The sequence below is a fragment of the Manis javanica genome, chromosome 8 (assembly GCF_040802235.1).
Source record: "Manis javanica isolate MJ-LG chromosome 8, MJ_LKY, whole genome shotgun sequence".
Taxonomy (NCBI): domain Eukaryota; kingdom Metazoa; phylum Chordata; class Mammalia; order Pholidota; family Manidae; genus Manis; species Manis javanica.
Genome location: NC_133163.1, coordinates 85,117,979 through 85,139,651, shown reverse-complemented (window position 1 = coordinate 85,139,651; position 21,673 = coordinate 85,117,979). Strand labels below are relative to the sequence as shown.

Genomic DNA, 21,673 nt, shown 5'->3' with positions numbered 1-21,673 from the left:
CTGTCACATGCCATGTATTCAACTAAAGATAGTTGTTATGATACCTTTCTACATCCTAAATGATAGCCATGCTAAAAATGCTAGCAAAAATGTTCTCATAAAGGAATACAGAAGATTATTGTGCTACAAGAATGGGATCTAATTGGATAGGTAGTTTGAAAATTAGACTTTTTTAGCTCTTTGATATTAGCTAATGTTTTGAGGTTTTTAAGAAAAGTAGTAGAATCTTTTAAAGATGATTTTGTAAATAATACTCTGATACATAAAATTTAAAAAGAATGTTCATAGTTTAATTTTATGAGATTAAGTTATAACAGTTACTTATGAAGCCAATTATTGAGAATAATGAGACTTAAGGAGGAAAAAAACCCTTTGAATTCTAGTTATGTATGACATTTGTAGACTTATAATCAACTGCAGCATCTGATTTATTTCTGCATTACCCAAATAAGCAGTTGCCCATACTTTTTTAAAAAAACAGCTTTTCTTGAAATGATAATCATACTAGTAACACATGTTTTTTTTAATGCTTCCTCTGTGTCAGACACTGATAGAAATGTTTTACAACTTTTAATTCATTTAATTCTCTTCACAACTTTATAACTTAGGACTTATGTGAGGATACTGAGGTTGTAGAGAATGTTCATTTGATCGAGGTCACTCAGCTAAGTGGAAGAGTCGATTTAAAACCTGACAGTCCTGCTCAAGGAGCCTACCCCCTTACATACATACTGTACAGTTTTTTTTATGTTCATCAGTTAAATGGGGCCTAATGCTTAAAATAGGACTAGTAGGATTTTTTTACGCTGATGAATCATTAACAATACTGAATGATTTCTTATTGTAAATATAAGGTTAAATAAGAGGCTCTTAAAAGATAAGTGTTTTGGGAGCATATGGGGAGAGCAGATGCATCTAAGCTAAATTAACATTTGTAGGGTTAGATATACCCACTTATTTAATTTTGTATAAGCAGACATACATATGTATGTATGTAGGCTTGAATTTATTTTTAAGTCCAGTGCAAAGCTACAACCTTCATCAATGACACATTTGAGAAGTTGGAAGGCACTCACAAAGATGGTGGCACCTTCTTTATTAACAAATGTGCACAAACACTCAGGTTAACTAACAAGTTCACTTTGGGGATCTTCAATGTATTACACTTTGAATGTGAGTAATACATTTGAATGTGACTTTTTAAAAATAGTTCTCAAAGTAGTTAAATCTGAATTAACGTTTGCAGAATCCCTACCTCAGAACATAGTTTGAATAGCATTCTTCCGTAGAGTGTGGAAAAGATAATCAGGTCTAAAAATAACCTTTCTGATACAATTTTAGGAAGTACTCAGTGACAGGAAACACAATTATTAATTGAGGTGAAATTTTATTCAAGTTAATATTTGTAAGGTGATGGAAGGAAAGTAGATCAGTATTTATAAGGTTACTGAAGGAACCTATAGTATTTTTCAGGAAATGTTAGTGTTTCTGGCCAAATTCTGTTTAAGAATTTCCTAAGTACTAATTGGATTGATTTTCCATCATGGGATTGGAAACTGATGTAATTTACAACATCATTTGAGAACAATGACTATCTTGACCATTTTTGTGCTCCTGGCATCTAGCATAATGACTAGTATGCCTTAGTTACTTTTTGCCAAATATACTTAAAGTAATTGTTTTCACTGTCTTGACTAATAGTTTATTTCTGCTTTTTTTTTTTCCTGAGGTTTTAAATTTGCTTAATGCTTAAGAAAACATGCCTAATATTTGTGTTAGAGTAACTGAATTTTTCGTTTTAGGGTAAAATATTTGGAGTGCCTTTTAAGGTATTGCCTCATTCTGTTGTACCAGAATATGGACATATTCCAAGGTGAGCAGAGTTTGAAATGATTACTTCAAACTGACATTTGAGTGTTTAATTAGTTGATTCACACATTTGTTTTCAACTAGCAAATGATTTCGTTTCTCGTCATTTATGTAAAATTTGTTTTTAAACGTTTACATATTTTAACTTTCTAATTTGTACTTGTTCCCAGGATTAGATTTTAAGGTTTGGTAATGAATAAGTGTTAGACACAAATTATTTTTGTTCTACTAAGTAAGAGTTTTCATTTCTATTCGACTTCTACTGCAATTCTGATTATATTCAGTAATATGCTGAATTACAAATTCAGTTATAATTTCTTTTTGTTTTAGAAATGGGTAGAATAATATTTAAGATAGTAGAGTATTTGTGAATATAAATTATTTAACACTTGAGTTTTCTATGTCATTTAACTATTTATAAATGACCTTTTGGAATAACTGCATTAGGAATTACTAGGGAAGTTTACATTCTGAGAAAATAGTTTCTTTATATGCATTTTTAAACAGTCTTAGCTCTTACTAACTCATTTCCCCTCTATCCAATGTAAGATCCATCTGGCTCCTCTAGTCCTATAACTTAGGTTTTTAATTAAGGCATTGTCCAGAGGATTTACTGAATACCTTAGAAAGGTTTTCCTTCATTCAGCCTGTAAGTCATAAGTCTTGGTTTATCAACTTAATAAGGCTACCACTTAACATTTTTTTTAATGATCTATGAAAGGTTTGTTTACAATGATTTTCAACATTTAGAATTGTGAAGTCATATCCCCCCTAATAATGACTAAATCTTTGTTGTGACTTCCTTGCCTGCAAAAAAAAAAACCACACCCAAAACAAAAAAAAACCCTATTTTGTCAGTTACCCTTTACAACAGTCCGCCGCTGGGCACCAGCACAATGCTGTTAGTTACTTGCAGCTGATGTGCATTCTAATTTGTTGGTGCCAGCTGTTAACTAAGCATCTAAAGTAAAAGATTGTTCAATATAAAGAAATTGAGCACACACCTCTATAAGAACAACTCTAAGGACTGGGATATATCTGCCTTTTCTGAGAGGTAATATTGGTGAAAACAAAAACCTTGCCCTTTTTTGGGGCAAATGTAGTAGTTGTAGGTATTTAAAGCTATGTATACTGTTCAAGATCAAACACTGGGAGAGGATAGACAGGCCTTAGGCAGAGCCCTGGGGTCACCCTAGCCTATAGAGGAGCCAGAAGAGGAGTTTGACAAGAAACAGTCTGGGAGGCAGCAGGAAAACCAGAGTAGCATAGATGGGTATTTTCAAGAGGAGCAGGGAGCGGTGAAGTGTGTCAAATGCCAGTAGGACAAGTAAAATAAAGGCAGTGAGTTGACCTTGGATTTGGCAAGGCCAAATTGGTGACCTGGATGAGAGCTGCTTTGTTGGAAGGGATGAGAGTGACCGGAGAGGGGTGAGGAGAGACTGTGATATAAAGCCGTGGAGGCAGTAAAAAAGACAAATCTTGTGCTCCTAGAAGCAGAAAAATGGTGTAGAAATGAGAAGGATGTAGGATTGAGCAGGTTCATTGAAGTTGTCATGGGTAAGACGATGGGCCTAGAGAGGAATTCAAAAATCAAGAAGGACAGCTAAACGTAACCTTTATCACAGAGATTAAAGGGATTTGTGGCATCAGAGCTTCTGAAAGGGGTGGCGTGCTCAGTGTGCACATGTACTTTGACAGGAGAATAGGATATAGTAAGATGTGTACGGGGCCACCTGAAAAGATTTTTCTCTTTCAGTTTTCTTGTTGATGCTTGTACATCTTTAGAAAAGCATATTCATACAGAAGGGCTTTTTAGGAAATCAGGATCTGTTATACGTCTAAAAGCACTAAAGGTAAGCGTTTTCTTGAGCTATGATTATTCATTTGTACCACTTTCTGTTTTGGTTTTTACGATTGAAATATTTAGAACTATTACATGAATTATTGACAGACATTAAATTTACAAATAGCTTTTTTCAGGCAAAAGAAACTTTTTTTCCAAAGGGAATTGTATACCATTTATATAATGCTTTTTCTCCCCAGTTTTACTGAGGTATACTTGACAGAAACCCTTAAGGTGTACAGCTTGATGTTTTGATACATTGATACATTGTGGAATGATCACCACAATTAAGCAGTATAATGCTTTAAAAAGTTTAGGGTACTGTGAAATTTGTGATCATTGTTCCTATAAAGTACTACAGGAAATGACAAAAATTTTTAATTTCATTATTTTTAGCCTTCTAAAAAGGAGTGGTATATATTAAAATAAGAGTTAAGAGAAATTTATTAAAGAAAGCTCTTTAGAATATAAGAAAGTATGCTTGTTTGCAATAAACTCTTAAGCCCCCAAATGCTCAGATTATTATGTTTATTTCAGAATAAACTGGATCATGGTGAAAATTGCCTGTCTTCTGCACCTCCTTGTGATATTGCAGGACTTCTTAAGCAGTTTTTTAGGGAATTGCCAGAGCCCATTCTCCCAGCTGATTTGCATGAAGCACTTTTTAAAGCTCAACAGTTAGGAGCAGAAGAGAAGAATAAAGCTACATTGTTGCTCTCCTGTCTTATGGCTGACCATACAATTGATATATTAAGATACTTCTTTAACTTTCTCAGGAATGTTTCTCTTAGGTAAGTATCAATTAAAAGTTTTGGGACATGATAGTTTAATTCCCAATTAGATTTACTCTCATAAATATTAAGTTAAATTTCATGTGGAATGGAAATTTTTGTAAAAAAAATAGAAGTATACCAAATGATTTAATATTTCCTTGGTTCCTTAATGGCTTATTGGTAGAATTCTTTGTTCACTGAATAACTTCAGATTTACAGTATTCAAATATTTGTTTTGCTTTTCAAATTTGTCGCCTCTCTGCTGTCAGTTGAGGCTGCTTGTTACACATACTTGCTGCCTTCGAATACTTCAAATTTTCTGTGTATGGGTTTGAAAATCAAATAAACATGTTCAATTTATGTGGAAAACAAAGTGGACTCATATAATTGTGGTTTCTATGATAAATATTTAAGCACACAGAAGCTGTATATTTCTGGTTCTGTCTATTTCAAGTCAATCATGTAGATGGGTAGACAAAGGGTGACTGTATTTTGACTTGTGTTGGACAATAAGAGGTCTTTAAAATGTGCTCAATATATTATTTTAACTCTGTATTGTTATCTTTGGCTCCATCTTTTTTCATTTAAGGTCCAGTGAGAATAAGATGGATAGCAGTAATCTTGCAGTAATATTTGCACCAAACCTTCTTCAGATAAGTGAAGGACATGAAAAGATATCTGCTAACACAGAAAAAAAGCTACGATTACAGGCTGCAGTAGTACAGACTCTTATTGATTATGCATCAGATATTGGTAAGATATAATTGCATTAGGAAGTCACAGGATTTGTTTAAAATGAGGAAATCAAAGCTTCTTCAAAGTGAACTATCAAGATAACTGTTGGAAAGCTGGTTTATACTATTTAAACATTTTGAGGGGAAGTAGAGGAAAGATCTTAATTGGGAACATTTTTGTTTAGGGCATGTTCCAGAGTTTATCCTGGAAAAGATACCAGCTATGATGGGTATTGATAGTCTCTGTGCTACTCCATCACTAGATGGCTTTGAAGAAGGTGAATATGAAACTTCTGGTGACTTTAAGAGAAAGCGAAGGCAAAGTGTAGGAGGTAAGTGGTGGTGGCAATCCCACTTTATGGAGATATGGTGATTCACTTTTATCTAGAATGCATTTGAACATAAAGAAGCATAAGCTAGGGTGTCTGCCTTTCTGGTGCTTACCACATAGTTGGAAAGACATGACACATGTGTTCTGAAAAGTAAAAATGATAATACAGTCTAATATTAAGTGCTAAATCATTAGCACAAAGATGAAATGTGTTCAAAGGAGAAAAGTTCCCTGGGTTGTAACAATCAGGTACTCTTCAAAGAGGAGGTCAAACTGAACCTTCTTGAAGAATGGGTAGAATCTAAGGGAATTGGGTGGAGGGTCAGAATACTTAGACCCTATTCTAGGTGAGAAGGATGCTAAGAAGTAAGAAGAAAGATGTGTGTAGGGAAGAAGTAAGCTATATCTGGGTCTGTAAAAAGAGCAGGATGACTCGAGTGAAGGATTCATCCTAAGGGTTAGCATGATATGGTGAGCTCAGTGTCAGGCTAAAGAATTAGAACATTAAGCTGGGTATTGGAGAACCTTTGAAGGTTTATTAGTAGAGGCATACATAATTAAAATAATTTAGAAAATTACCTGGTTTGAAGAATTGAGACTTGGAGGTAGGGAGAACAGTCAGAAATATTTGACAATAGTCCAGGTATGAGATCGTGATTTGAAATGGTGAAGTGAATTAGTATGAACTAAGTAATGAAGGAAATGTTACCAAGGAAGAATCAAAAAAAGACATCCAGTTGCCTTAAGGAATCTCTCATCTTTTGAGCAGCAGAACCAGTTCCTTTTGGAACCTTCTGGCTTGTAAGGTATTACCTTCTTGTTTGTCTGCCTCCTCCATAAGTTCTCCTCATGCCTTCCTTGTTAGTTTCCTATGGCTCCTGTAACAAAGTACCATCAGCTGGGTGACTTAAAACAACTAATACTTATTGTCCCCTAGTTCTGGAGGCTAGAAGTCTTAAACAGAGGTGTTGCCTGGGCCATGCTCCCTTTGAAACCCAAAGGGGAGAATCCTTTCTTCTGGCATAAAGAAGCTTCTGGTGGCGGCTGTTTATTCTTGGCATTCCTTTGGCTGGTAGCCCAAGTCTCTGCCTCTGTTGTCACATGGCATTCTCCTTGTCCAAATGTCCCTCTGATAGTGACACTAGTCACCCTGAATTAGGACCTACCCTAATGAGTATAATGGCAAAGACCCTAACTCCAAATAAGTTACATTTACATGTTAAGACTTAAACATATCTTTTTGGAGGATACAGTTCAACCCATAAAACTTCCTATGAGATGAGAGTAATAAATATTCTCAGACACAGATCATCTTTATTACCCTTATTTGTGATTGCATTCACTCCTGTATTTCAGTTAATGTCATCTAAATAGATGAACACCGTATTTCTATCACTGTTATCTCAAAAATGTCATTTCCAAGTTTAGTAACAGCCTACTAGGCAGACATATTCACTTTTCTTTTCCTTGGTGCTTTAAGCTCAGCATTTTGAAATGATCATCTTTACCTTAATCAACTGGTTCTGCTTGAATTCCTTTTCTCTGTTAACAGCACCACTATTTGGGCTTTAAAACATGCATACCTGACTCTTTACCAACTATATGCACACAGTTTTCAGGTTCTGTAAGATTCTGCCTGTAGTGTTTATTGCATTTTTACTGCAAGAATCTCCTATTTGGTCTTTGTGCCTCCTGCTTATTGCTGTTAAGGCTGACATCCTTGATGTATGCCTAATCATGTATCTCACACACGTATCTTTCAGAAACTTTCATTATTTCATAAAAATAATACTAATATTTGCAACCTGACATTAAATACCTTTCATAGGATTCCTTTAGCATGCCTTTCTACTGTTTCTTGTCTCTCCTTTATACAATATATACTTTAGTCAAACTGTATTCTTTGTTTTCTAGACACCTTATTCTTTTGCTTATACTCTTTATTATAATGTTTTTATTTCCACCTACCCCTGCTATTCAAATTTTTTCTGGTTGTCAAAATTCAATTTAATTGTCAAGTAAGCTTCTATAGAGACCATGTTTTATATATCAGTGTATCCAACCTAGTTTTTTTTTTTACTGAATATGCGTAAATTACTGAATGAATAGAATATGTTGTTACTAATATTTGACTTAAACCCAGAGGTACTTTGTCCACTTGAACAGGTTAGGATGGCATTTGTCAAGCATCACTAAAACACATTATTTCATTAACAATTTGAAACTTTCAGGAGCTCTAGTGTTTATTTTTTGTTATAGGTAACCTTTCTTTTTTCCCTCTCATTTGGAAATTTGAAATGCCACAACATATGTGTGATTTGATTTCATTTGCTTTGAAGAATCTATACATGAAATTTACCAAATTAACCATTTTAATTGTACTCAGTAGTGTTAAGTACATTCACATGGTTGTGCAACCAATCTCCAGAACTTTTATTTTTGATATTTATTATATGAGTTAGTTGCCATAGCTTAGTTTTATGCTGGTCTGACAATTCTCAATAATTGAATTGCCCCAGAATCTACTCAGGCTTCCATTAGCAAACTCTTGTACTATAGCAAGAGGGGTTTGGTCTATCATAATTTTCCTGTTCTTGCCTGTGTATGTATGTGTGTGTGTGTGTGTGTGCGCTCCTCTGTACTGTGGTGTTAATGAGTCTCTTTTATGCACGGTGGTGCAGTGTCAAGCTGATTTGATTAATTTGATGCCCTTGTTAGTATGTATTTTCTCCCTGAAGTACAAATAATAAGCTCATGAGACTATTAAAGGGACTGAGACATAGTCTTTTACTTCCTCGGGAGAAATGGTCTGTACGGTCAGTGTGGGCCGTAGCACAGTCAGGATAGTTTGAGGTCACAGAGGGGACAGTTTGGGTTTCCATACTCCTGCTTTTGCCACGCTGCTCTAATGATCTCTTGTGGCTGAATCTGTTGCTTGGTGGTTTCTTCTCTCTCCAGCTCAGGCTCTCATTTCTCTTTTTTACCTTTTTCTTTTGTCTCTTTTTCCTCTCTCATATTAACCTTCCTTATCTATCCAGGTGTCATGAAGGTTGGCTTTCCTAGGAGCTATTGCCTGCCAGTTAGAGCATTACCCGTGTTTGATTCTTCACTGAAGATTTCAGTATTCTCCTCTGCTTTATACCTATTTCACTTGAAGGTGTAGGAGTTCTCAATAAGTGGGTTATAGCTGAACTTAAATAACTATTTTCAATAATATTTGGTGATTAATCAGATAAATAAATGTATGTAAAGGAGTTTTTGTGTTTCATTGTGGCTGAAAATTAGGGGCATATTTTTGCATGAAACTATTCCTAGTGAAGTCACAATTTCCTAATAGCTAAATCCAATGTATATTTTTTAGGTCTGTATTATTCAGAATCTCTTTGACCACTTGACTGTTTCCTCCTTGGTATTTTATTGCTTTCCTTATTTTTTATATTATGCTTTCCTTATTTCCCTACCTCTTCAGCCATATTTGTTCTGTTTCATCTTCTACATTTTCTGACTACTTTTTGAATGTTCCATTAGTCTATACTTGACCTTCTTATACTTTACTCTCTTCTTAAATAATCTTATTCACTCTCATTAAAAAAACAAACAACCATTTATGGGCTGATGACTCCCAAATCTACTTCTCCAGCCTTAATCTTTCCACAAATGGATTCATAGCCATTTCAGTATCATATCTAACATTTCTTTGCATAATTTCCTTGTGTCAGTCATCTAAATCAGAATTCTAGAGGACCTTGTCTACTCTTTCCTTATTGCCACATCCCACTCATCACCAAGTCTTGTCACTTTGATCTCTCAAATACTTTTTTCTTCCTTTCTCTATTTTCGCTGCACCTGCCTCCGTTCAGACCTTCATCTTTTGCATGACTAACTCCCATTCTTCTGTCAGGTCTCAACTTGAACATCACTTCCTCAGGGACACCTCTGACCCCTTAGTACAAATCTGTTGTTTTATTTGTGCTTCAGGTTCCTTATCCCATTTGTCATTATGTGTTTATTTCCTTAGTGTGATGAATGTTTGATTCTTCCACTATAATAAGTTCAATAAAGGCAAGGACCATGCCTACTTTGGTTATTGTTGTAGCTCCAGTGCTAATACTGTGCTTTTCACATGGTAGGTACAAAATGAATTTTTGTTAAATGGCTGAATAAAATACTTGTGAGAACCTTCAGCTATTTTGCCTTCTGCTAAGGAGGCCTACCCCCCTAAATCTGTCATACTGCTGCCTAAGTGATTTTCTTAAATGCAATTTTGCTCCCATTTGCCTTTGGAGAAGTAAAAGTTCTTCAAAATGACATACAGGCCCTCTTCTGCCTGGTACACAAGACTTATCTCTTACCATATCCAGGGCTCGCTGTTTGCTCTAGCAATATCAAACTACCAGTTTCTGGTGCAGCTGACCCTTGAACAGCTGGAGGTTTTAAGGGCGCTGACCCTCCTGCAGTCAAAAATCCATGTATAAGTTGTGACTCCCCAAAAACTTAACTACTGAGAACCTATTGGCTGGAAGCCTTACCGATAAACAGCTGAGTAACATATATTTTGTGTCATGTGTATTATATACTGTATACTTACATTAAAATAAGCTTGAGGAAAGAAAATGTTTTTTCAAACTGTTACAAATCTCCAAAAATTTTCTGATGTATTTATAGAAAAAAATACATATGTATGTGGACCCATGCAATTCAAATCCATGTATTCAAGGACTGATTGATTACACTTATTTTACATTTCATTTTATTTTGAAATAATTCCTTTTAAAGTGACATTAAAATGTAATAAATTTAGATGCTAGAAGACCACTAATACCAATATGAATTATTGGTGAAAGGTAGGTATATGTTGTTATAATTGATTATATGATTATGTATGCCTTGCATTTCAGATTTTGTTAGTGGAGCATTAAATAAACTTAAATCTAACAGAACACCCTCTGTTACACCTCAACAGAAAAGAAGGGGTAGGTATTATATATATTTATTTAAAAAAAGATTTCTGTATGTCATACAAAAAGTAATAATAAAAGTAATGGTGTAACTTACTTTGGTTTAATCTAAGCCAGATGTTATTTTCAATGGTGATACTGTGTTGCAATACTGTTGTGATACTGCTAATTACATTGTATAAGTGAACCCAGAGTTGTAGGTTAATAATTTCTTTTAGCCGTTATTGTTTCTTCAATCTTCCAAACCTTGTTTTTCTGTTGCTTTTAAGTCAGATTCTTCAAACATGTGAAAAAAACTCAATCTTATTTTTTTAGAACCAGAAATTTATTGGTGTATGTTCCAATTTTTTATCTTGGTTTGCTTGTGACCAAAACCAGACAATATTATCATTTCTTTTGTTTTCTAGATTGAAGAAATTAACTGGTTAATACTCAGTTATGATGAAATGCAAAAATAATATTTAGATCAGTTTGTTTCAGCTTCTTGATGACAACTGTGTTCCCTGTATTAATAATCTTTAATGTGAATTATATGCGTTTAGTCTATTTGGTTTAAGTTTCTATTATTTGTTAATCTTGCCTCTTTGCGACTTCCCTATTTTCATTTTAAGTAATTGGATAGTGTTATCAGTTATGTATGTTTGATAATATAAACATATCCCCCTCATTCTTTGCTTAGCTGTAATAGCTTTAGAAGAAGAAATTATTTAAAGCTTTTGCATTTCAGCAACTAAGAGAAACAACAAATTGGTTTTTGTTTTGTTTTTCTTTAGCTCAGCTCTCTGCATCACCCGTGATTCTTACACCAAATGCCAAGCGTAAACTCCCTGTAGATTCTCATGGTTTCTCAAGTAAGAAAAGGAAGTCCATCAAGCACAATTTTAACTTTGAGCTGTTGCCAAGCAATCTCTTCAGCAGCAGTTCTACACCAGTATCCGGTAGCAAACAGTATTTATATAATTGGCTTGTAAACATTAACATGAATGCCCATTCTGGGCAAAGTTCTATTTCATACTAATACCGGCCTTTAGGAGCCAGAGCTTTAATCCATGTTTTATCAAATCCCTGAGTTTTCATCACATCCCCTAACTTAAAATACACACTGGTCGGTATAATTAATATATATGTGTTTTATGGCCATGTTCACTGAAAGTCATGGTAAATGACTCAAAAGTGAACATTTGGGTTTCTGTGTATAGCACTGTTGCTCAAGTTTTATGTGATTGGACATCTTGAATTCTACTTTAGTTACTTTCAGATATATAGCTGTGGCTCTGATGCGGTCATCCTTGAGGCTGCCAGGGTGTGATTGTGACTGCAGAGTAGTGGTGCTAACCATTGGAATAACCATTGTGGGCTGCAATTGTAGGGGTGGGTAGGGGCTAGGGGAGGTGTAATTTTAAAGTTCTATATGCAAGTAGCTTTTATAAAAGCTTTGTTTTTCATGGTTTCCAGATCCCTTGCCAGCCCAGCCATTTTCTTCCAAATGAACTATAAGTTCCTTATGTGGCAAACCAGAGAGCCTTCAGTGAAAACTATAATCATGCTAATTTGAATGACAGATTTGTGTTAGTGTGGTCTTAATCAGATTGCGTTAGCTTCTTCAGTGTGTGTAGAATTTAAATTGGCTCATGGTCAACCTAACTGGTTAACTTTATGATCAACCCAAAGTGAAATGAAACCCGTAGTCCAGAGTCTTCCATCTCATATTTTGTCAAAAATTGTCTCATAGTTTGTCAAAAATGTGAGTGACCTCTGATTATTCCAGGTGTTTATTGATTTCAGACAATCTAAGGATGTCACTTAATTTGATAGCTAGCTGGGTTGTCAGATCTTCCCAAAATCTCTGGTTTCTACCATCCAAAAGGTTTATATTTTCCTTGTTTGTTTTATTAAAGTTGAACAGAATAACAACTTGTTCTCTGCGGTTCTTTACAGGTTCTATATGGCTCATTAAAATGTAATGATAAGAACGCTAATATCTGTAGTTCTTACAATATTCAGAGGTTGGAGGCTTAAATGAACTCCTTTAAAGTAACTCAGTGTTTTCTTAATATTTAAAGGCTTTTCCACTTTGGAGGAGTGTTTCTAAATCCAAATGTGAACTGTAGTTCTGCTTGCTTTTGTTTATGATAGCATTACTTATTCCCCAAGAAATGAACCTGTTTAGTCCTTCTCTCCAAGCTCCCCCAAAAATAAGTTTAACATTCATGTGTCACTGTAACATTAGTATGAGCCTAATCAGTGAATTTTTATTTAAAAAAATAAGAAATTCATTAAGAGTAATTCTATTATTTTGACTCACCATTTTCCTTGGATCCCACTTTTTCAGCCATAATTCAGTACATTCCATCTGCAAAATTGAAAATGAGTTGTTTTCTAAGTTTGGATTATAACACATATGATGCTTTTTAAAAAATTTAAAAAGGCAACAGTATTAATCTACAATCCATAGAGTACCTGTTTATAATTTTTTGTTATATATGTGATAACTTTGCATATTTCATATGTCCTGGCTGTGCCTCCTTGGGACCACTGATTCATCTCAAGGTGTAGACTGTAGACCTAGAATAAAGCTAGCTATGTCACATTGTATATAGGATATTGGCCTCTGAAATTTTCTTTAGCCAAATAGACACCAAAGTCACTGCAATGGTTGTATTATTTTCTGTTGTAACTAAGAAAGCATGGGTTTCTTTGTTTGGAAGGCTGTGCAAGTTCTTAATCAATACCAACAATGAGTTGAGAGGGTTTCCGTTTGTTGAGTGTACCCTGGGATGGTTCAAATGTAAGGCAAATATATATGGGACCTTTGTCATAGTTATTTTACTTTTTCTCTAATTTTTTATTATATGTAGATTATACATTTTTAATGTATAATACATTTATTAATGATGTAGATTATACAACTTAATCAGAATAAGCTGGTGTAACCACCAGTTAAGCATGGAACATGGCAGTAGACAAGTGGTTTGGCCTGTATTATAGATAATTTGCTTTTGATTGCCAAGAGTATTAGTCAAACTACACTCTGGAATTAGGTGGACAGCACTCAGCAGGTGCATGCTGGATATTCAGACTCTAAGTTGCTTTTCAATAGTTCATTTTTGATGATAGCATTAATTAATTTACATACCAGGTACTATGCTGGACATCTTATATACATTACAGTAATATATTGACCATGTAAGTTCATTTTCAGAGCCTAAAACCATTTAATAAATAGGGGGACTAATACAAATCTGTCTTGAAAATTTGCTCTTTCTCCAGTCCACAACAGTGTCCACCTTTCCCTTTTTTATTCAAAGACTGTAAAGCAAAACTACAATGAAAAAATAATGCTTAGTCTGACCTTTAGTCGGCAACATTTTTAAAAAGTAAGAAATTGGTACTTTTTTTTTCTGAGTTGGATTATTTGGCATCCCAAAGATTCTACCAAAATTATGTGATTTTTCTTGTTGCTTAGGGGTGGAAATTAAGACTTTCAATCTAATTGCTTTAATATTTTATACTTTGAAAAGAAAATAAGTATGTGTGGTATATTACATGTGGTTATTTTTATAGTTCACTTTGATGCAAGCCCAGAAGGGTCATCTCAGAGTTCACTCTCTCCTGTAGTCATCAGTGGAAACCATTTCATCAGTACAGGTGTGCTAAGGCGAAGTAAAAGGATTGCAGACAAAAAAATTTGCAGGTAATTTATCCAAGGCATTTTGTTTTCACTAGATCAACATTCAGCATATATAGTTAATAAAATATTTCATTTGTCTTTTTACTGAGAATCATAGTTGAATCATAATTTTTTAAAAATCCCCTCTGCCTTTATAGTTTTATTAACAAGCACATGTTCTTTATACAATGTGTCCTCCAGAGAAAGATTGCTAATTCAAATCCCCCTAGCTCAAAATTTTATTTTATGTTGATGTGTGTAATTTTTAAGTTTCCTGTTAATTTAAAAAGCTAGTCTATTCTAGTGATTCTGGTTAATAAGTGACCAAATAATTCGTGATAAACAGGACAGATAATTTTTATATACACATAAAATGTGTTCATATATGGTATCTTAAAGCTTAACTGATTTTAGAAAATCATTACTCTTTCAATTATGAACAATATGCTTTGCTCTGGGCTTACACATTTCATTTGGCTAGAATATCTCCAGTTTTTATGCTATAAACTGATATTTCAATTTCACTCTTTTTAGGGTGGAATCAGGAAAAGCAGGCTGCTTCTCTCCTAAAATCAGTCATAAAGAAAAGGTTCGAAGATCTCTTCGTTTGAAATTTAGTCTGGGGAAAAGCAGCAAAGATGTAGTAAGTGTTTTTCACCATTTCATTGATACTCATTTTTTGCCATTTCGTTGATGTTCATATTAGCATAAAACTGTAGACTTGATGCTAAAAGACCTTAACCCTGCCTCTCCTCCAGCTGATATCCCATTTTCTACTCCTGTTCACATAAAACTCTTAACGCATGAATTGATATCTTGAGTTCCTCCTTTTCTTTTCTGCTTAAATGGATTCCAGTGAAGCTTTTGTCCCCAACACTCAGTAAAACTGCTCTTAAGATCACCCACGTATTCAGTGTTGCTCAAACCAGTGGACAAATACCAGTCCTTGTTAGACTTGACCTCTCAGCAGCATTTGAGCTGGCTGATCACTTGTTCCTCTTGGCATACTTTCTTTCCTTGCTTCAGGGAAACTAGCCTCATGACTGTCTTCCTTTGCCGGTTACTTCTCTGATTCCTTTACACCGGAGCACCCTAAGTCCTTGGACTTCTCTCTTCTCTCTCCACTCACTCAAGGTGATCATCAGCTTTAAACATCATCTATTTACTTAAGGCTTCCAAGTTTATATTTCCAGTCCAGAATCTTCTCCTGAACAACTTTATTGTTTCTTAACATCTTCCTACTTGATTTCCCTACTTAATGCCAATAGACTTCTCAGGTATAACCTACCCCAAACAGAGCTCCAGAGATGTATTTCTCCACTCCTTCCACTCTGTCCCAACTACATGTCTGCCTGCAGTCTCCTCCGTCTCAGTTACAGCAGCTTACTCTTCTAGTCACTTAGGTGAGAATCTGTGCAGGTATTCTCAACTTCTCCCTTTTTCTCACATGTCCTGTCTACACCATTAGGGAGGCCTGTCTAACTTCTGCCTTCAGAGTGTATCCATGCTGACCAATTCTCACTGATACTACATTTCCATTGTCTAAATTCTGTCATCTCCAACTGCAATTACTGCAACAAGGTCCTATTAGTATGTCTTCCTGCTTCTACCATGGTACAGTATGGTAGTCAAAATTAGCCTTTTAAAACCCAGGTTAAGTCATGTCACTCCTTAGCTCAGAATCCTCCAGTAACTCTTTATTTCACTCTGAAAAACGTAGCCAAGATTCATACATTGACCTGTAACAATCCAGATGGTCTATTCCCAGCCTACCGCTGCAAGCCCTCCTCCCATCACTCCCCCTTGCTCACTCAGCTTCAGCCACTCTTTCCTCCTTGCCCATTGTACAGTGTGCAAGATGAGGCTTCAGCCTTAGAGACTGCACTGACATTTTCTGCTCCCAGAATGTTCTTCCCCTTATACTTTTACAACTTTCACCCTCATTCTTCTTTACTCACAAATCATCTTCCTCTAATCACTCTGATCACTCTGTTTAAAATTACACCCTTACCCATCACCATTCTATACCCTTCTTACTTTCTTTACGTTTCTCCACAACAGTTTTCACCTTATGTATTGTATATATCCAAATAATTTACTGTTTCTCTTGTTCTGGTTGAAATCTCGCCATCCGAATGTAAAGTACATGAAGGTAAAATTTTGGTCTGCTTTTTACTTTCACTGTTGTAAGCAGGCCCTGGTACAGTCATTACACAGAAAGGTTTTTTCAGTTAATGAATATGTAAGGCTGTTTTTATTTTAGATCACAAAATAGCAACTAAAAGCCAAGTCAAATGCTTACAGTTTTTGTCAGCATGCATGCAAATGTATTTACGTTTGCTATAAAATTATTTCTTGATTGTATATACCTTTTAAAATGAGTGGATCTTGGTAACTACAAAAAATTTACTTTGTCTTAAATTTTGAATCAACTAGGTTTATTTCTTAATCAAAACTTTTCAATTTTTCTTTTCTGTACAGAATGGGTGTTCTGGTGTCAATAGATATGAAAATGTTGGTCGACGACTTGCAAATCAACAAAATTTAAAAAATAGGATTGAATCTATAAAAACAGGTCTGCTTTTTAGCCCAGATATTGGTGAAAGACTAGCAAAGAAAGGTACATTTATATGATGTTATTGTTAGAGTTTTATTGAAAAAGCTACTTTGGTTGCTTTTAAAAAATTTTTTTTCTAGCTTTAAGATACACATATAATAACCTTCAGTTGCCTTTTTAATGATAAAATATATTAATAAATTTAGTACTCTAAAAATGTTAAGTTCATGTTTGAATACTGAAAATGTTTGAAATGGCAATGTATTTTCCTATGAACAATTGGAGGATGTTTATAACTGAAAATATGGAAATGTTTGACCTTTTTATTACAAAAATTATTTCTTTTAACATAAATCTTTAAATTATGGAATTAAGTGATTGCCATGTATTTGGATACTATTTCAAAACTAGTTCAAATATAAATGATTTAAAACACCAAACTGCTTTATTTTAGGTTCAAAAAAGATCAGTAAATCTCAGGACAACTTATTAACTCCAGAGCGACTAGATACAACTAGTTACCGGATGTCCTGGATGGAACCTAGTAATTCAAGTTTTCAAGAAATACATGCAAATGGAGCTTCTCCAATAGAGGGAAATCTTGAGGTGGAAAGCTCTTCCTTGGAGACTGATACTGTAGTTGAAAAGTCAACTGTTAGTTCGTATGAACTCACACTTTCTCATGTACACCATAAGCATAATAACCACATAACTAGAAGTTCTCTCAGTGGGGATGAAAATAACTTGACCACAGAGACTTTGGTAAAAATTCAAAAAGCATTTTCTGAATCTGGAAGTAATCTTCATGCATTGGTAAATCACAGGCAGTCATCAGTAAAATTACATGAAGCATCTTCTATGGCATATAGCCTGGAGAAAAATCTAATTGAAACTAATGATTTGACGGTGATACAATCAAATGTACACCATACTAGTAAAGATGAAAATGGTTTTTCAGAAAAAAAGTTCTCACTATATCAAACTCAAAAATTAGATAGAGAGGCAACTATAAAATGTTGCTCAACTGAGATGAAGATGGAACGTGAAAACTTGCATTCAAACATACCAAAAGATTATTTAAGCAAACAAGAATTGTCTAGTGATGAACAAATAAAGCAGCAGCAACCCCCAGAGGATAAACTATATACTGAATTAAAGGAGAATGAGAATATGATTGAAGAGGACTTAGTGGAACGTGCAGCTTCTAGGGAGGATGCAGCTGACACCTCCTTCTCAGAGCAGATCACGTGTAATATAACGAACTTGTCAAAAGCTAGCCCTGCGAGAATTGTGAAACAGCAGTCACTGGTGGAAACCTGTGATAAAACGGCATCTGCAAGTTTACAAATGACAGAACATGGAAAGGTTTCAGACCACATACAGTGGTTTAACAAGCTGTCTTTAAACGAACCAAGTAGGACTAAAGTTAAGTCACCTCTTAAGTTTCAGCGTACACCTGTCCGTCAGTCTGTCAGAAGAATAAACTCGTTGTTGGAGTACAGCAGACAACCTGCAAGGCATGAATCAGCAGGTCTCCCTGATACTGCTCCTCTGGTTAAGTCAGTGAGCTGTCATGGTGCTCTTTCCTCTTGTGTAGAAGGTGCATCAAAAGATTCCTCTATTTCAGGTAACAAATCAGGTCCTAAAGAACAGAAGTCTTCATCATGCAAACGGTCAAATGCTGATGCAATTTCAAAATCAAGCATGGACCTAACTTCTAAGTCTTTCTCAAAGATGAAGGAGCACCCAGGCACCATGAATGCCTCTCTTAGGTCTACCAGTATTTGTAAACAGGAAGTGTTACCTGATGGCCGAGTTAAGGTTCCCTTGGATGACCTGACAAATCGTGATATATTGAAACCTGTTGTAAGTAATAATACGGACTTATCTTCTGAGATAAATAACAGGGTCCTTAGGAAACCCTCAGAAAAAGAAAGGGTGTGGTATAAAGGTTCCCCCAAAAATCCTATTGGAAAAGCCCAATTACTACCAACAAGTAAACCTGTAGACTTGTAATTGGTAAATATTATACTTGTTAATGTAAATAAAATTAGCAATCGGTGATACAGTTTACAGGATGATCTACATGTTAGTTTGTAGCTCAGGATAACTGTTAAGTGATAGATTTTAATTTCATTGTACAAACAAAACAACTTGGATTCTTATGCTTGTATAAATTACTTCATTGTTTTTCTGAATTATAGTATTTAATTTTAGTGTGATCTCTTAAAGCAGAGGTTACCCTTTACCTTTCTAAAGAAGCTGTTGGCTGAGTTATAAGAAGTTATTTTTGAAAATTGCATCAATTTTATTTTTTAAGTGTGCCAGGACGAGTGGAATGAAGTTGTACTTGTGCCTATTTTCTGTTATTGATCCTAAGATAAGGTTTCTGGAAGAAATTTCTAACATGTAAAGGGGAGAAGTCCTGCATATCCTACTTCTTGAATTACATTAATGTTTATTGTCTTTACCAAGATCCCTAGAAATTAATTTGTTTCGGTAACATCTTAATCCTTTATTCCTTCTTGGGACAAAGCAATTAGGCTTATATTGTCCACAGATGTGTACAGTAGTGTGTTCATGTGAATTATGAATAATGGCTAAAGTAGAATAATGACTCAAGTATGCTTGTGTAGAATGATACTACAGAGGTAATTGGTAATTTTTAAGCCATACTATGTTTTTAAAATTTATTTGCACAAATTCACTTGTATCTGTTTTATCCAATATAGAATTTTAAATGATTCAAGGAAGAATAATTAAGCTTGGAAAATTTTAATCAAAGTGATTTATATTCAGATGCTTGATTTTAGAATTTAAAATAATTGATGCACCTTTATACATTTAATCTGGATTCTTGGGATTCTTATAAAAAGCCTATGATGGTTTTGTGTGTAAATGTTATTTATTTAGCATAGACATTAAAGATAACCTGGAAAATGACTTGCCTGAGACTCTAATGAAATTCAAAGTATCTTTTTAAATTTGGCTCAAGTCATCAAGCAATTCTATCTCAATTCATATTTTAAATAATTAGAAGTTACAGATCTTTAAGGAAAGAATATCAACAATAGAGGGTGTTCTCTAGGTTTTCGAGGAAGGAATATACAGGCAGAACCAACCACTATAGTTTTGCAGGTCATTATGGGAATGCCAGTTGAGATGTTGGAGCAGAATAGAAAGCATTGTAAGTCTAGGGCAACCAGACTTAGACACTGTGTGTGAGGAATTTAAAGTCATCAGATGTTTGCTTTACCTAGTTCTTACTTGATAGCACAGCACCTGTTTTATTTCCTATTTGTATTACCTAGGAATCAACCCCTTCTCAGAACTAGTATTTGACTTATGTAAAGACTAAAAACCTGTTGATACAAGTAAGCATCATGAAACAGATTTGCGGTATAGACTAGACATGCATTTCTGATGTTTATGGTATTCCTAATAGTAGGGATAGAAATTACTCATAAGCTCTGAGATATATGTTATCTGGTTCAAAGTAATTTTTAAGATTTCACTTTTAAACTTTTAAAAATGCATTAATGTCATTTTTAAATCCACGGGAGCAGGTGAAATGTTGAACTGGAAGACAAATTCAGTGAGAAGGCAGAGAAGATTAACTACAAATCAACCTGAATTAGTGCCTTTTCTGAGAAATTAATAATGAAAGATATTTATTTAAAAAGCTACACACACATCCCTCCCATTTTTTCTGAGCTGAAAGCTGCAATACAGAGTATAGGATTATGACAGTGAGTAGCTCAGCATGTGGTGATTGGATAAACTCAGGAAAGTAGAGTTTTAGAATTGATTTAATCTCTCCATTTTCATTTTACATGAAACAGATCATCGTTTACTAATTTGGGGGATATTTGACCAAATGGTACACAAACAACAAAGTTGAAAGTGTCTGGACATGTGTAGTAACTTAAAGGGTTATTTTCACTTTGTTCTTGCAAGTGCAAATAAACATCTAGTGTTCCTTTGGTCTATCTTGACAATAAACAATGCTATTATATAGAACTTAAATTAGTAGGCTGCTTGATAACATTTTGTAATCACTAAGAATTTAATGTAAGATTCTGATAATTATCAAGCCCAGGATATATATGATAGATGTTTTGTTTTTAAAATGTCAAATTTCATATGAAGTATAAACATTTTGGTGTATTTCAGTCAAATTTCCATTCAACACAAAAACAGTCAATTGTAATTACTTCTCCATTTTTCCAAGCACAAAAAGAGGGTAACAGTTAACAATGTTTAAGTAAAATTCAGAATTGGGGGGAAAAATCAGCTCAGTATGCATGAGTAATAAATATTAAACCCCAGCATTGTTAAGCCTAATTCCAATAGGTAGTATTTGTCTTGTTGATTTATCATGCTCGGAAACAAGAGCTGGAAACAGAGCATCTATGGAAGGAAGGGCACTAGGAAAGGAAGGACGTTTGGCTTCAACCTGAAAGGCCATGTGTCTCACAAATGAGTTTTGTGGGCCCCTCTTCAGGGCATAAGATTGCCATAGATGTTAATGGATTTGCTGCATAGAGCTAGGATGAAGAGATTTGGATTCTAACCTCAAATTACTTTGTTACTCTCAGACACTAGACAATTCATCCCTAGTCTTGAGAGAAATTTGCAATACTTTCATTGTGAAGTTTTGTGTTTTAATTTCTGTATTTGAACAAAATTAATGTTGAAGGTTGCATTACAAATCTTTAACAGAAAAATCTAAGGGTCTACCTGGGCAAATTTCTGCTATGTGCCAAGAGTGTGGTTTTTCTTCATGCCAAAGGAATTTTACTTGATGGTGTGGAAGTTTAAAAACACTCAAAACTGATATTCCTAGAGGTTTTTGTGTGTTTTTGGTGTGTGAGTTTCACAGAAGTTTCTAGCACCTTGTATTAAATATCTATATAATTGTCCTTCTTAATAAAAGGG

General features: G+C 34.6%; 1 protein-coding gene across 6 annotated transcripts in view; it reads left to right on the top strand.

Moving 5' to 3' along the window:
• Nucleotides 1-21,673, top strand: part of ARHGAP11A (Rho GTPase activating protein 11A) — a 24,324-nt gene extending 2,651 nt beyond the window's left edge. For 2 of the 6 annotated variants that reach the window (XM_017652024.3, XM_017652025.3), the window contains exons 2-12: nt 1,803-1,873; nt 3,626-3,722; nt 4,250-4,503; nt 5,075-5,238; nt 5,405-5,551; nt 10,449-10,523; nt 11,282-11,446; nt 14,073-14,202; nt 14,713-14,821; nt 16,660-16,798; nt 17,190-21,672. In XM_017652024.3, coding sequence (XP_017507513.3) covers nt 1,803-1,873; nt 3,626-3,722; nt 4,250-4,503; nt 5,075-5,238; nt 5,405-5,551; nt 10,449-10,523; nt 11,282-11,446; nt 14,073-14,202; nt 14,713-14,821; nt 16,660-16,798; nt 17,190-18,751 — 2,913 coding nt within the window. In that variant the 3' untranslated portion in view covers nt 18,752-21,672. Of the gene's footprint in view, nt 1-1,802; nt 1,874-3,625; nt 3,723-4,249; nt 4,504-5,074; nt 5,239-5,404; nt 5,552-10,448; nt 10,524-11,281; nt 11,447-14,072; nt 14,203-14,712; nt 14,822-16,659; nt 16,799-17,189 lie in introns of all 6 variants that reach the window. The other 4 variants (XM_036998446.2, XM_073211587.1, XM_073211588.1 and 1 more) reach the window with 4 other exon arrangements.